Below are 16064 nucleotides of genomic sequence, written 5' to 3' on the forward strand. Positions count from 1 at the left end.
CAAAGCAGTGAGGAGGGGAGGGTGCTGGGGCAAGGTGGAAAGGCTGGGACAGAGGGACGTGGAAAGAGACTGGAGCGAGGGGAATGAGTCGTGGGGAAGGGGAGGACGAGATGGGAGCACTGTGGGGGAACGGGAGGGTGCAAGGAGGAGAGAGGGAGACTGAAGGAAGACAAAAGGATATGCAGAAGGGGGATGGATGAGGAGGAAGGGGAGGGGAAGGAGACAAGAGGGTGAGGGGAAGGATCAGAGGGGAGCGGAGGAGCGAGAGACAAGGGAGGAGGCGAGGGGTAAGGGGCAGGCAGAGCGGATGAGAGGAGATGGTGGAAGGGTTTGGGGTGGGTGAGAGAAGGCGAGGTGAGTGGGGAGTGGGATATGGGGGGGGGGTGGGAATCACTGCCCTCATATATTCAGCTCCTCACTCACTGTTACTCTCTCTCTCTCTTCGCCTCACTCTCCCCTCCCCTCCATCCCCGGAAGGACTCAGAGTTTTACGCGGTGGATCTCGAACGCAGTCCTACGGGGTTCGGGTTCAGTGTGAGAGGGGGCCACGAGTACGACATGGACTTGTACATCTTGGGGTTGATCGTCGGGGGCCCAGCCATGAGAAGTGGAAAGATCAGGGTAAGAGAGGGAGCAGTGTGGGATATATCAGAGTGTTACAGTGAGGGGTGTGGGAAATATCAGTGTGTTACAGTGAGGGGTGTGGGATATATCAGAGTGTTACAGTGAGGGGTGTGGGATATATCAGTGTTACAGTGAGGGGTGTGGGATATATCATTGTGTTACAGTGAGGGGTGTGGGGTGTATCAGAGTGTTACAGTGAGGGGTGTGGGATATATCAGAGTGTTACAGTGAGGGGTGTGGGATATATCAGAGTGTTACAGTGAGGGGTGTGGGATATATCAGAGTGTTACAGTGAGGGGTGTGGGATATATCAGAGTGTTACAGTGAGGGGTGTGGGATATATCAGTGTGTTACAGTGAGGGGTGTGGGGTGTATCAGAGTGTTACAGTGAGGGGTGTGGGATATATCAGAGTGTTACAGTGAGGGGTGTGGGATATATCAGTGTTACAGTGAGGGGTGTGGGATATATCATTGTGTTACAGTGAGGGGTGTGGGGTGTATCAGAGTGTTACAGTGCGGGGTGTGGGATATATCAGAGTGTTACAGTGAGGGGTGTGGGATATATCAGAGTGTTACAGTGAGGGGTGTCGGATATATCAGAGTGTTACAGTGAGGGGTGTGGGGTATATCAGAGTGTAACAGTGAGGGGTGTGGGATACATCAGTGTTACAGTGAGGGGTGTGGGATATATCAGAGTGTTACAGTGAGGGGTGTGGGGTATATCAGAGTGTAACAGTGAGGGGTGTGGGGTATATCAGAGTGTAACAGTGAGGGGTGTGGGATACATCAGTGTTACAGTGAGGGGTGTGGGATATATCAGAGTATTACAGTGAGGGGTGTGGGATATATCACTGTTACAGTGAGGGGTGCGGGATATATCACTGTTACAGTGAGGGGTGTGGGGTACATCAGAGTGTTACAGTGAGGGGTGTGGGAAATATCAGTGTTACAGTGAGGGGTGTGGTAAATATCAGTGTTACAGTGAGGGGTGTGGGATATATCAGAGTATTACAGTGAGGGGTGTTGGATATATCAGTGTGTTACAGTGAGGGGTGTGGGATATTTCAGTGTGTTACAGTGAGGGGTGTGGGATATATCAGAGTGTTACAGTGAGGGGTGTGGGATATATCAGTGTGACAGTGAGGGGTGTGTGATATATCAGAGTGTTACAGTGAGGGGTGTGGGATATATCAGAGTGTTACAGTGAGGGGTGTGGGATATATCAGAGTGTTACAGTGAGGGGTGTGGGAAATATCAGAGTGTTACAGTGAGGGGTGTGGGATATATCAGAGTGTTACAGTGAGGGGTGTGGGATATATCAGAGTGTTACAGTGAGGGGTGTGGGATATATCAGAGTGTTACAGTGAGGGGTGTGGGTTATATCAGAGTGTTACAGTGAGGGGTGTGGGTTATATCAGAGTGTTACAGTGAGGGGTGTGGAGTATATCAGAGTGTTACAGTGAGGGGTGTGGGATATATCAGAGTGTTACAGTGAGGGGTGTGGGTTATATCAGAGTGTTGCAGTGAGGGGTGTGGGATATATCAGAGTGTTACAGTGAGAGGTGTGGGATATATCAGAGTGTTACAGTGAGGGGTGTGGGATATATCAGAGTGTTACAGTGAGGGGTGTGGGATATATCAGAGTGTTACAGTGAGGGGTGTGGGATATATCAGAGTGTTACAGTGAGGGGTGTGGGGTATATCAGAGTGTTACAGTGAGGGGTGTGGGATATATCAGAGTGTTACAGTGAGGGGTGTGGGATATATCAGAGTGTTACAGTGAGGGGTGTGGGATATATCAGAGTGTTACAGTGAGGGGTGTGGGATATATCAGAGTGTTACAGTGAGGGGTGTGGGGTATATCAGTGTGTTACAGTGAGGGGTGTGGGATATATCAGTGTTACAGTGAGGGGTGTGGGATATATCAGTGTGTTACAGTGAGGGGTGTGGGATATATCAGAGTGTTACAGTGAGGGGTGTGGGATATATCAGAGTGTTACAGTGAGGGGTGTGGGTTATATCAGAGTGTTACAGTGAGGGGTGTGGGGTATATCAGAGTGTTACAGTGAGGGGTGTGGGGTATATCAGAGTGTTCCAGTGAGGGGTGTGGGGTATATCAGAGTGTTACAGTGAGGGGTGTGTGGTATATCAGAGTGTTACAGTGAGGGGTGTGGGGTATATCAGAGTGTTACAGTGAGGGGTGTGGGGTATATCAGAGTGTTACAGTGAGGGATGTGGGATATATCAGAGTGTTACAGTGAGGGGTGTGGGGATATATCAGAGTGTTACAGTGAGGGGTGTGGGGTATATCAGAGTATTACAGTGAGGGGTGTGGGTTATATCAGAGTGTTACAGTGAGGGGTGTGGAGTATATCAGAGTGTTACAGTGAGGGGTGTGGGGTATATCAGAGTATTACAGTGAGGGGTGTGGGTTATATCAGAGTGTTACAGTGAGGGGTGTGGGGTATATCAGAGTATTACAGTGAGGGGTGTGGGTTATATCAGAGTGTTACAGTGAGGGGTGTGGAGTATATCAGAGTGTTACAGTGAGGGGTGTGGGATATATCAGAGTGTTACAGTGAGGGGTGTGGGTTATATCAGAGTGTTGCAGTGAGGGGTGTGGGGTATATCAGAGTATTACAGTGAGGGGTGTGGAGTATATCAGAGTGTTACAGTGAGGGGTGTGGGATATATCAGAGTGTTACAGTGAGGGGTGTGGGATATATCAGAGTGTTACAGTGAGGGGTGTGGGATATATCAGAGTGTTACAGTGAGGGGTGTGGGATATATCAGAGTGTTACAGTGAGGGGTGTGGGATATATCAGAGTGTTACAGTGAGGGGTGTGGGATATATCAGAGTGTTACAGTGAGGGGTGTGGGATATATCAGAGTGTTACAGTGAGGGGTGTGGGATATATCAGAGTGTTACAGTGAGGGGTGTGGGATATATCAGAGTGTTACAGTGAGGGGTGTGGGATATATCAGAGTGTTACAGTGAGGAGTGTGGGATATATCAGAGTGTTACAGTGAGGGGTGTGGGGTATATCAGACTGTTACAGTGAGGGGTGTGGGATATATCAGAGTGTTACAGTGAGGGGTGTGGGATATATCAGAGTGTTACAGTGAGGGGTGTGGGATATATCAGAGTGTTACAGTGAGGGGTGTGGGGTATATCAGACTGTTACAGTGAGGGGTGTGGGATATATCAGAGTGTTACAGTGAGGGGTGTGGGATATATCAGAGTGTTACAGTGAGGGGTGTGGGATATATCAGAGTGTTACAGTGAGGGGTGTGGGGTATATCAGAGTGTTACAGTGAGGGGTGTGGGATATATCAGAGTGTTACAGTGAGGGGTGTGGGGTATATCAGAGTGTTACAGTGAGGGGTGTGGGGTATATCAGACTGTTACAGTGAGGGGTGTGGGATATATCAGAGTGTTACAGTGAGGGGTGTGGGATATATCAGAGTGTTACAGTGAGGGGTGTGGGATATATCAGAGTGTTACAGTGAGGGGTGTGGGGTATATCAGAGTGTTACAGTGAGGGGTGTGGGATATATCAGAGTGTTACAGTGAGGGGTGTGGGGTATATCAGAGTGTTACAGTGAGGGGTGTGGGATATATCAGTGTGTTACAGTGAGGGGTGTGGGGTATATCAGAGTGTTACAGTGAGGGGTGTGGGATATATCAGAGTGTTACAGTGAGGGGTGTGGGATATATCAGAGTGTTACAGTGAGGGGTGTGGGGTATATCAGAGTGTTACAGTGAGGGGTGTGGGATATATCAGAGTGTTACAGTGAGGGGTGTGGGGTATATCAGAGTGTTACAGTGAGGGGTGTGGGGTATATCAGAGTGTTACAGTGAGGGGTGTGGGATATATCAGAGTGTTACAGTGAGGGGTGTGGGGTATATCAGAGTGTTACAGTGAGGGGTGTGGGATATATCAGAGTGTTACAGTGAGGGGTGTGGGGTATATCAGAGTGTTACAGTGAGGGGTGTGGGGTATATCAGAGTGTTACAGTGAGGGGTGTGGGGTATATCAGTGTTACAGTGAGGGGTGTGGGATATATCAGAGTGTTACAGTGAGGGGTGTGTTGGCTTTGCCAAGTATTTTGAAGTCTCCTCTGTCGCTGGTTATAGATCGGTGATCAGTTGGTTGAGATTAACGGTGAACGGACACTGGGGATGACTCACTCCCAAGCCGTGGAGCTGATCAAACAAGGACAAGGGAAAATCCGGCTGGTGATGCGCTGTGGAAATGGCCTTGTTCCGGAGTATGGTGAGTGACTGAAGACTGAGTGTTTGGGAGCTGGAGCAGGGCCGCATGCGAAACAGGGAAGAATCACAGAGCTGCAGAAGGCACTGAGGTCCAGAGGGAGCCTCACTATCTGGGACCCTTTTTTCGAGAGAGCGTCACCATTCGGGACCCCTTTCAGGTCTTCGTTTGCGGAAAGCCCTACCACTAGGTGGTGCTGCACCGGCACAGGCGCAAATGCAGCCTCTTCCACTGAGACGTCAATGAAACAGCGAGAGTGAGTGGCTCGCGTGGGGGAGTACAGTTGTGTGGGGGTAGGGCAGGGAAATAGAGGCGGCAATTGCAGCCATCGAGGGTTGAAGCAGCACTCAGATGTCCTTGCATCTTTGCATCATTCCGTGGTGGCGTTGGTGTGCATATGCGCAGGTTGGCACTGGCAAGCTGCCAAATGTTCGGACTCACTACTGATGTCTGCACATGTTCTGCGTTGTCAGGACACCACTCTGTAGTCAAAGAAAACGCCCACTCCCTGCAGTTCAAGGAGGAAGCTCATCAACACTTCCTCGAGGATTGGAGATGGGTAATCAATGCAGGACTTGCCAAAAACGCCCACGTCCTGGGAAGGAATGAACAAAATGCCAGCCGTGGCTCAATGGGGTCTCACTCTCGTCACTCAGGCAGAAGGTGGTGGGGTGAAGCCCCCACTCTAGAGACTCGTGTCCCTTAATCCAAATCCAACACGCCCCCTCCCCGGTGCCAGTACTGAGGGAGCGCCGCACTGTCGGAGGGTCAGTACTGAGGGAGCGCCGCACTGTCGGAGCGTCAGTACTGAGGGAGCACCGCACTGTCGGAGGGTCAGTGCTGAGGGAGCGCCGCACTGTCGGAGGGTCAGTACCGAGGGAGCGCCGCACTGTCGGAGGGTCAGTACTGAGGGAGCGCCGCACTGTCGGAGGGTCAGTACTGAGGGAGCGCCGCACTGTCGGAGGGTCAGTACTGAGGGAGCGCCGCACTGTCGGAGGGTCAGTACTGAGGGAGCGCCGCACTGTCGGAGGGTCGGTACTGAGGGAGTGCCGCACTGTCGGAGGGTCGGTACTGAGGGAGCGCCGCACTGTCGGAGGGTCGGTACTGAGGGAGTGCCGCACTGTCGGAGGGTCGGTACTGAGGGAGCGCCGCACTGTCGGAGGGTCAGTACTGAGGGAGCGCCGCACTGTCGGAGGGTCAGTACTGAGGGAGCGCCGCACTGTCGGAGGGTCAGTACTGAGGGAGCGCCGCACTGTCGGAGGGTCAGTACTGAGGGAGCGCCGCACTGTCGGAGAGTCAGTACTGAGGGAGTGCCGCACTGTCGGAGGGTCAGTACTGAGGGAGTGCCGCACTGTCGGAGGGTCAGTACTGAGGGAGTGCCGCACTGTCGGAGGGTCAGTACTGAGGGAGTGCCGCACTGTCGGAGGGTCAGTACTGAGGGAGAGCCGCAGTGTCGGAGGGTCAGTACTGAGGGAGCGCCGCACTGTCAGAGGGTCAGTACTGAGGGAGCGCCGCACTGTCAGAGGGTCAGTACTGAGGGAGTGCCGCACTGTCGGAGGGTCAGTACTGAGGGAGTGCCGCACTGTCGGAGGGTCAGTACTGAGGGAGCGCCGCACTGTCGGAGGGTCGGTACTGAGGGAGTGCCGCACTGTCGGAGGGTCAGTACTGAGGGAGTGCCGCACTGTCAAGAGGGTCAGTACTGAGGGAGTGCCGCACTGTCGGAGGGTCAGTACTGAGGGAGTGCCGCACTGTCGGAGGGTCAGTACTGAGGGAGTGCTGCACTGTCGGAGGGTCAGTACTGAGGGAGCGCCGCACTGTCGGAGGGTCAGTACTGAGGGAGTGCCACACTGTCAAGAGGGTCAGTACTGAGGGAGTGCCGCACTGTCAGACGTGCTGATGTTTACGCCGCGACCAACATGGCTGCAAAAGGCAGCTTAACCGGCCATTTATCTCATTGCTCTGTCTGGGATCTTGCTGTGCGCAAATTGGCCACCGCCGTTGGTTACAACAGTGACGACGCACTTCAGAAAAGAAAGAAGCTCCCTCATTGGCTGTGAGGTGCTTTGGGACTGACTGCGATGGTGAAACGGCCGACTGTTCTGACCGACTGAATGAAATTAACTCCTCTTTTCCTTCTCTCCTTCTCTCTTCGGCCCTTCCTCTTTCTCATTCTTGCGCTCTGTCCTGTCAGCGGCGAGCCCTTCCAACCTCTCTGTCTGCGTGACCAACTCCAGGCACGGAGAACCCTGCTATTTCCTCCTGGGACGTGCCGACAGGATCCGGTGTGTACCCCACTTTATTTCTCTGGAGTCTGTCTGATTCGTGGAGCCCCGGTGCGGAGAGAGGGGGAAGGGGCGGTGTGGGGGGGGTGGGGGAGGAGGGGTGGGGAATGGGAAGGGCCGAGGGGGGTGCGCTGGAGAGGGAATTGACGAGGATATTGCCAGGGCTGGAGAATAATAAAACAAAACAACAATGGGAACTGCTCGGAAATGGTTCATGTTTCTCACGAGCCAGGACTGTTGTATCTGCTGACTGACTGTGTTGCCTTGGCGACGGACACACTCGATCATCCTCCCCTCTGCACCAGCTCTCTGGAGACTGTGACAATTAACCACCGTAACCATGCAACGAGAAAAGGTGAAAGTGGTTCACGCCATTATCAGCCCTGTATCAATCCCAAACTAATCCCACTGCCCCGCTCTCTCCCCATCGCCATGTATCAATCTCAAACTAATCCCACTGCCCCGCTCTCTCCCCATAACCCTGTATCAATCCCCAAACTAATCCCACTGCCCCGCTCTCTCCCCATCGCCATGTATCTATCTCAAACTAATCCCACTGCCCCGCTCTCTCCCCATAGCCCTGTATCAATCCCCAAACTAATCCCACTGCCCCACTCTCTCCCCATAGCCCTGTATCAATCCCCAAACTAATCCCACTGCCCTGCGCTCTCCCCACAACCCTGTATCAATCCCCAAACTAATCCCACTGCCCCGCTCTCTCCCCATAGCCCTGTATCAATCCCCAAACTAATCCCACTGTCCACTCTCTCCCCATAGCCCTGTATCAATCCCCAAACTAATCCCACTGTCCACTCTCTCCCCATAGCCCTGTATCAATCCCCAAACTAATCCCACTGCCCCGCTGTCTCCCCATAGCCCTGTATCAATCCCCAAACTAATCCCACTGCCCCGCTCTCTCCCCCTAGCCCTGTATCAATCCCCAAACTAATCCCACTGCCCCGCTCTCTCCCCATAGCCCTGTATCAATCCCCAAACTAATCCCACTGCCTCGCTCTCTCCCCATAGCCCTGTATCAATCCCAAACTAATCCCACTGCCCCGCTCTCTCCCCATAGCCCTGTATCAATCCCAAACTAATCCCACTGCCCCGCTCTCTCCCCATAGCCCTGTATCAATCCCCAAACTAATCCCACTGCCCCACTCTCTCCCCATAGCCCTGTATCAATCCCCAAACTAATCCCACTGCCCCGCTGTCTCCCCATAGCCCTGTATCAATCCCCAAACTAATCCCGCTGCCCCGCTCTCTCCCCCTAGCCCTGTATCAATCCCCAAACTAATCCCACTGCCCCGCTCTCTCCCCATAGCCCTGTATCAATCCCAAACTAATCCCACTGCCCCGCTCTCTCCCCATAGCCCTGTATCAATCCCAAACTAATCCCACTGTCCACTCTCTCCCCATAGCCCTGTATCAATCCCAAACTAATCCCACTGTCCACTCTCTCCCCATAGCCCTGTATCAATCCCAAACTAATCCCACTGTCCACTCTCTCCCCATAGCCCTGTATCAATCCCCAAACTAATCCCACTGCCCCACTCTCTCCCCATAGCCCTGTATCAATCCTCAAACTAATCCCACTGTCCACTCTCTCCCCATAGCCCTGTATCAATCCCCAAACTAATCCCACTGTCCACTCTCTACACATCGCCCTGTGTCAATCCCCAAACTAATCCCACTGCCCCGCTCTCTCCCCATAGCCCTGTATCAATCCCAAACTAATCCCACTGCCCCGCTCTCTCCCCATAGCCCTGTATCAATCCCAAACTAATCCCACTGTCCACTCTCTCCCCATAGCCCTGTATCAATCCCAAACTAATCCCACTGTCCACTCTCTCCCCATAGCCCTGTATCAATCCCCAAACTAATCCCACTGCCCCACTCTCTCCCCATAGCCCTGTATCAATCCTCAAACTAATCCCACTGTCCACTCTCTCCCCATAGCCCTGTATCAATCCCCAAACTAATCCCACTGTCCACTCTCTACCCATCGCCCTGTGTCAATCCCCAAACTAATTCCACTGCCCTGCTCTCTCCCCATAGCCCTGTATCAATCTCAAACTAATCCCACTGCCCCGCTCTCTCCCCATACCGTGTATCAATCCCCAAACTAATTCCACTGTCCCGCTCTCTCCCCATCGCCCTGTATCAATCCCCAAACTAATCCCACTGCCCCACTCTCTCCCCATAGCCCTGTATCAATCTCCAAACTGCTGCCACTGCATCTTGCCCCACAGGCTGGAGATGAGCCCGGGTACGTCTGGTCTATGTAGTTTCGTACCACACTGGATGCAGTTTTTACGCTCTGAGCCACATTAATGATTAATCGGTACTGAGCTGTTTTGTCTACAGGCCAGAGTCTGGGCGTCTGCTCTCACACATGTTCAGACAGTGAGGATCTACACTCCCCACAGCCCTCGGCTGTGAGTCATTATTTTATCTCCAGGAACAATGACGTGGAGAATGGGTAGATTAGATACAGAGTAAAGCTCCCTCTACACTGTCCCCCATCAAACACTCCCAGGACTGAGACAGCACGGGGGTTAGATACAGAGTAAAGCTCCCTCTACACTGTCCCCATCAAACACTCCCCAGGACAGGTACAGTACGGGGGTTAGATACAGAGTAAAGCTCCCTCTACACTGTCCCCCATCAAACACTCCCAGGACTGAGACAGCACGGGGGTTAGATACAGAGTAAAGCTCCCTCTACACTGTCCCCCATCAAACACTCCCAGGACAGATACAACACTGAGGGTATTTGTAACACTCCACCATTGCACTGTCTGGATCTTGCTGACGAAAGTCGAAGTCTAAGGTGATGCCTGGTTATAATTTGAACCTTTTATATCCCCACAGGTCCTGACATCACAGGAGTGATGGAGCTCGAAGGAGCCTTTGTGGTTCCAGTCTGCCAGCAGCCTCCCTCCCTCATTCCCAGAGGCGGAACCGAGCTCGAGAGATTCCCTCTGGAGAACCAGGCCAGCCGGAAGCCGGAGTCCCAGTCCCCACCTCGGGTGCTCTCCTCCCCTGACCGAGCCCAGGCTCGGAAGAGAGGTCGGCTGGGCGAGGAGGGCAAGGTTCAGGCCCGAGGGGGTAGGCCCGAGGGGGTTCAGGCAGGCGGGGAGGCAGGAGGTCGAGGCGCTGAGCCTGTCACATACAACTCCCGGGGCCACAGGCGACCAGGCCGAAGGCAGCACGACGACAAAGGGCCTGAAGCCCTCGTGAAAACGAAACCCCAGATTCTCCCTGAGCATGCTCTGCCCCAGGCTCTCCCCGACACTAGGCCCCAGGCTCTCCCCGACACTAGGCCCCAGGCTCTCCCCGACACTAGGCCCCAGGCTCTCCGCGGCTCTCGGCCCCAGGCTGAGGAGAGCAGTGAGACGGAATCGGAGAGCACTGAGATAGAATCGGAGAGTAGCTGGTCCTCGCCCAGCGAGGATGCCCCAGCCCTCCACAGCTTCGACGAGCAGCGTCAGATGAACTCCATGATCGGGAAGGGGCTGGATCACCCGGGGGGGCCTCTGTCACCATGCCGGTGGGGAACGAAGGAGGGATACTGTGCGCACTGTGGCAGCCGGACGGGAAGCAGAGGCAGGTTGCGGCGCATCCTGGCTCCAGGGCCCTGGCTCGTGCCAGGGCAAGGGAAACTTCTGGAAATAATCGACGGGTAGCGGTCGTGCTGAGTGTTGGGTGGGGGAGGGGGAGCAGGGGTGAATCAAGTGGCCATGGTCAGCAGAGGGGCAGGCTTCTGGGAAGCCGAGCCCCATGTGTAAAAACAGCCATCGCCTCTGGAATTCTATCCCTGTCAGGAGAGGGCCAGTGGGGAGAGGATTGAGGGGTGAGTGGGAGGAAGGTGAGGAGGTGAGTATGTTTTGAAGGGCCGACCACAGTCACACCCTCGCCTGTAAGTCAGAGGGCCTTGAGGTCGAGCCCCGTAATCCAGGCCTGACACTACTCCGAGGTCAGTACTGAGGGAGCGCCGCACTGTCGGAGGGTCAGTACTGAGGGAGCGCCACACTGTGTGAGGGTCAGTACTGAGGGAGCGCCGCACTGTCGGAGGGTCAGTACTGAGGGAGCGCCGCACTGTCGGAGCGTCAGTACTGAGGGAGCGCCGCACTGTGTGAGGGTCAGTACTGAGGGAGCGCCGCACTGTCGGAGCGTCAGTACTGAGGGAGCGCCGCACTGTCGGAGCGTCAGTACTGAGGGAGCGCTGCACTGTCGGAGGGTCAGTACTGAGAGAGGGCCGCACTGTCGGAGCGTCAGTACTGAGGGAGCGCCGCACTGTCGGAGGGTCAGTACTGAGGGAGCGGCGCACTGTCGGAGGGTCAGCACTGAGGGAGCGCCGCACTGTCGGAGCGTCAGTACTGAGGGAGCGCCGCACTGTCGGAGCGTCAGTACTGAGGGAGCGCCGCACTGCCGGAGGCTCAGTACTGAGGGAGTGCCGCTCTGTCGAGGATCAGTATTGAGGGAGCGCCGCACTGTCGGAGGGTCAGTACTGAGGGAGCGCCGCACTGTCGGAGGGTCAGTACTGAGGGAGCGCCGCACTGTCGGAGGGTCAGTACTGAGGGAGCGCCGCACTGTCGGAGGGTCAGTACTGAGGGAGCGCCGCACTGTCGGAGGGTCAGTACTGAGGGAGCGCCGCACTGTCGGAGGGTCAGTACTGAGGGAGCGCCGCACTGTCGGAGGGTCAGTACTGAGGGAGCGCCGCACTGTCGGAGGGTCAGTACTGAGGGAGCGCCGCACTGTCGGAGGTGCCGTCTTTCAGGATGAGACGTTAAACACGAGGCCCCCGTCTGCCATCTTGGGTGGATGTGAAAGATCCCACGGCTGCTATTGGATGAAGAGTGGGCGGTGGGGGGGATAGGGGAGGGGAGGGGGGAGGCAGGGGGAGGGGGTCGGGGGGGGGGGGAGGGGAGTTCTCCCCAGTGTCCCGGGGTCCAGTATTTATTCCTCAGCCAACATCGTTAAAAACAGGTAATCTGGCCACTGTCACATTGCTGTTTGTGGGATCTTGCTGTGCGTTTCCCCAGATTACAACAGCGACAAAAACTCAAAAGTAGCTCATTAAGTGTGAAGTACTTTAGGACATTCTGAGGTGCCGGCCAGCACCATAGAAATTCAAAGCTTTTGGAATGAAGAATATTGTATATCAGTGTCTAAAAGGAGTTAATATTGTAATGAAATGTAAACCTACTTGTCTATACTGTTTGCAAACAATGAATAAAGAGCCATTACACAATGCAGAACATAGCAGTGTCGCCTTTGCTCATTGCGGTCACGAGCCTGGTGGCGGTCCTGTCAGTATAACTCTCATCCGCCTGTGCGTCAGTTATTGTATTCCACGTTTCCTGGACCGTCTCAACCCAACCAGTCGCTGATTGAGTGAAAGTGCCAGGCAATGACCATCTCCAACAAGAGAGAATCTAACCATCTCCCCATGACTTTCAATGACATTACCATCGCTGAATCCCCCACTATCAACCCTCCCTATCTCTGTAACCTCCTCCAGCCCCGACAACCCTCCCTATCTCTGTAACCTCCTCCAGCCCCGACAACCCTCCCTATCTCTGTAACCTCCTCCAGCCCCGACAACCCTCCCTATCTCTGTAACCTCCTCCAGCCCCTACAACCCTCCCTATCTCTGTAACCTCCTCCAGCCCCGACAACCCTCCCTATCTCTGTAACCTCCTCCAGCCCCTACAACCCTCCCTATCTCTGTAACCTCCTCCAGCCCCTACAACCCTCCGAGATCTCTGCCCTCCTCCAACTCCGACATCTTGACCATCCCCCGATTCCCATCGCTCCACCATTGGCGGCCGTGCCTTCAGCTGCCTGGGGGCCCTAAGCTCTGGAATCCCCTCCCTCCACCTCTCCGCCCCTCTCTCCTCCTTAGAACCTACCCTTCGGGCTAAGCTCGTTGGGTGGCCCACTGTCCAACTGCGTTGATTTACTCTCCCGTGAAGCGCCTTGGGACCCTTCATTGTGTTAAAGGCGCTCTCTAATCGCAAGTTAGTTGTGGGGTTGGATTTGTAAATACTCTGGCAAACCGAGTTACAGTCCAGTCTGCCTCTGAAATCGGGAAAACCAGACAGCAGGAGAGAGAGGGAAAGCTGATACGAAATGAAGGAAGGAGTGAGAGAGGGAGCTGTGGGTGAGGTGAGGCCACACTTTCCCTTTAACAGATCCTCCCTCCTCGGCACTGGTGGAGAGAGAGAGAGAGAGAGAGAGAGAGAGCGAGTTAGTCACTGCACCCACCTAGAGAAGGCAGGGCTCTGAGAGAGGAGTGGAGAGCGGAGAGAACACACGGCGGGGACTGTCTGTAGCAGACGGGAGTGAGAGCATGTCCAGCAATGAGCAGTACAGCTCTGCCCAGGAGGGCGAGGGAATATTGACCCGTTTCCAGAATTATGCCCGCACCAGGAAAGGCTTAGTCTTACTGGCAGAGATGGTAAGAGAGGCGCCAGGGGAGATGTGAGGGAGACGCCCTTTTCCCTCTCCGTTAATTCTGTCTGAATTCGCTTTGCTGAGTCAGGCTGTGGGAAGTTGCACTTTGTCCCCCGGCAGGGGGGCTAGTTCGTGATTCCCTGCTTATTTTGTGTGTGTGTGTGTGATTTAAAAGTGCTGACACTGTAGCTGAAGCTGACGTTTTCAAGCTGAATTTCTCCGAACTGTGTTCCTTCTGGCTGCATGTTTGAACAGGCGTGTGCAATCTCTCACAACTGTCAGCTTCTATAATTAACTGGGTACTCCCAGCTTTGCTGCAGGCAGGAGCTTGTTTTCTGGTCTTCAGGAAAACATCCCCCCAGCCCCCCCCACCGCCCTCTCTACCCCCGCCCCCCCCCCCCCCCCCTCTCACAGTCACTCACTCTCTCATTCAGTTTCGGCCATTCTCTCCCTTACTCTCAAACTCTCTCATTGTCTCTCTCTCTTTCTCTCTCCCTCTCTCATTCTCTCTCTCTCTCCCCTCCCTCTCTGAGGGACAAATTCCACCTGCAACTCCTGTCCAAGTAAGGAGAGGTGGGTGGGGTGAGAATGGGAGAGAGAGAGAGAGAGAGAGAGAGAGAGGAAGTCTGTAGGTCTGACTCAGTGCTTCCAACTGTGGGAGTGGAAGTGAGCAGAGCCATTGTCAAATCAGTGACTGGAATCCCTCCCTCCGTTGGTCACTCTCTGTCCCTCCCTCCTGTCGCCCCTTTCTCCTCCCCCCCCCCCCCCCCCCCCGCCCCACTCAGCCCCCAGCAGTCGCTCTCTGTTAATCTATCTCCCTGCACAACCTGTGGGCCACACCTATTGAAGATGTGTGCAGCAGAAACAGTCTCCGAGTAATCTCCAGGAGTGAGCCATTCCATATGTTAGCAGCGTGTGTACACAGGCTGGTCAGATCGTCCTGAGACCTCCACCATCCACCCCTCACACTCCTCGCCCTCCTCTCAGCCTCACCCGCTCCCCCATTACTAACCTCAACTCACCCTGACCCCTGTCCATGGCCTCATACACTGACCCCCTCTTCCTAACCTCATGCACCCTGAGCACCCCTCCCACTCCCCCTCTCCACCCCATTATCAGCCTCCAGAACCCAGGTGTTTCACTTTGAATTGATGAATTGTATCTGAGACACCAGGCACTGTTCAGAAGCACCAAATTGTGCTGGTCACTGAGGCCCTCATGGGAAGAGTGACTGCTATCTCTGTCAGCCATGGCTCAGTTGTTCTCAATATCGTCTCTGAGTCTGAAGGTCGTGGGGTTCGAGTCCCCACTCCAGAGAATCGAGCCCCATAATCCAGGCCCAACACTCCCCCCAGTGCCAGTACTGAGGGAGCGCCGCTCTGTCGGAGGGTCAGTACTGAGGGAGCGCCGCACTGTCGGAGGGTCAGTACTGAGGGAGCGCCGCTCTGTCGGAGGGTCAGTACTGAGGGAGCGCCGCGCTGTCGGAGGGTCAGTACTGAGGGAGCGCCGCGCTGTCGGAGGGTCAGTACAGAGGGAGCGCCGCTCTGTCGGAGGGTCAGTACTGAGGGAGCGCCGCGCTGTCGGAGGGTCAGTACTGAGGGAGCGCCGCACTGTCAGAGGGTCAGTACTGAGGGAGCGCCGCTCTGTCGGAGGGTCAGTACAGAGGGAGCGCCGCTCTGTCGGAGGGTCAGTACTGAGGGAGTGCCGCACTGTCGGAGGGTCAGTCCTGAGGGAGCGCCGCGCTGTCGGACGGTCAGTACTGAGGGAGTGCCGCACTGTCGGAGGGTCAGTACTGAGGGAGCGCCGCACTGTCGGAGGGTCAGTACTGAGGGAGCGCCGCGCTGTCGGAGGGTCAGTACTGAGGGAGCGCCGCACTGTCGGAGGGTCAGTACTGAGGGAGCGCCGCACTGTCGGAGGGTCAGTACTGAGGGAGCGCCGCACTGTCGGAGGGTCAGTACTGAGGGAGTGCCGCACTGTCGGAGGGTCAGTACTGAGGGAGCGCCGCGCTGTCGGAGGGTCAGTACTGAGGGAGCGCCGCGCTGTCGGAGGGTCAGTACTGAGGGAGCGCCGCACTGTCGGAGGGTCAGTACTGAGGGACCGCCGCGCTGTCGGAGGGTCAGTACTGAGGGAGTGCCGCACTGTCGGAGGGTCAGTACTGAGGGAGTGCCGCACTGTCGGAGGGTCAGTACTGAGGGAGCGCCGCACTGTCGGAGGGTCAGTACTGAGGGAGCACCGCACTGTCGGAGGGTCAGTGCTGAGGGAGTGCCGCACTGTCGGAGGGTCAGTGCTGAGGGAGTGCCGCACTGTCGGAGGGTCAGTACTGAGGGAGCACCGCACTGTCGGAGGGTCAGTGCTGAGGGAGTGCCGCACTGTCGGAGGGTCAGTACTGAGGGAGCGCCGCACTGTCGGAGGGTCAGTACTGA

General features: G+C 55.3%; 2 protein-coding genes across 4 annotated transcripts in view; both read left to right on the forward strand.

Moving 5' to 3' along the window:
• The window catches only part of LOC137360025 (membrane-associated guanylate kinase, WW and PDZ domain-containing protein 2-like), a 60862-nt gene extending 49102 nt beyond the window's left edge, over positions 1 to 11760 (forward strand). The window contains exons 12-14 of one of the 2 annotated variants that reach the window (XM_068025604.1): positions 478 to 621; positions 4763 to 4901; positions 10054 to 11760. In XM_068025604.1, the coding sequence (XP_067881705.1) occupies positions 478 to 621; positions 4763 to 4901; positions 10054 to 10868 (1098 nt within the window). In that variant the 3' untranslated portion in view covers positions 10869 to 11760. The remainder of the gene's footprint in view (positions 1 to 477; positions 622 to 4762; positions 4902 to 10053) is intronic. The other variant, XM_068025605.1, reaches the window with a different exon arrangement.
• Positions 11761 to 13302: 1542 nt separating this feature from the next.
• Positions 13303 to 16064, forward strand: part of LOC137360030 (proteolipid protein 2-like) — a 64806-nt gene continuing 62044 nt past the window's right edge. The window contains exon 1 of one of the 2 annotated variants that reach the window (XM_068025614.1): positions 13303 to 13353. In XM_068025614.1, the coding sequence (XP_067881715.1) occupies positions 13318 to 13353 (36 nt within the window). In that variant the 5' untranslated portion in view covers positions 13303 to 13317. Of the gene's footprint in view, positions 13354 to 13429; positions 13646 to 16064 lie in introns of those variants that run through there. The other variant, XM_068025613.1, reaches the window with a different exon arrangement.

Source organism: Heterodontus francisci, unplaced genomic scaffold (assembly GCF_036365525.1).
Source record: "Heterodontus francisci isolate sHetFra1 unplaced genomic scaffold, sHetFra1.hap1 HAP1_SCAFFOLD_594, whole genome shotgun sequence".
NCBI classification, from domain to species: domain Eukaryota; kingdom Metazoa; phylum Chordata; class Chondrichthyes; order Heterodontiformes; family Heterodontidae; genus Heterodontus; species Heterodontus francisci.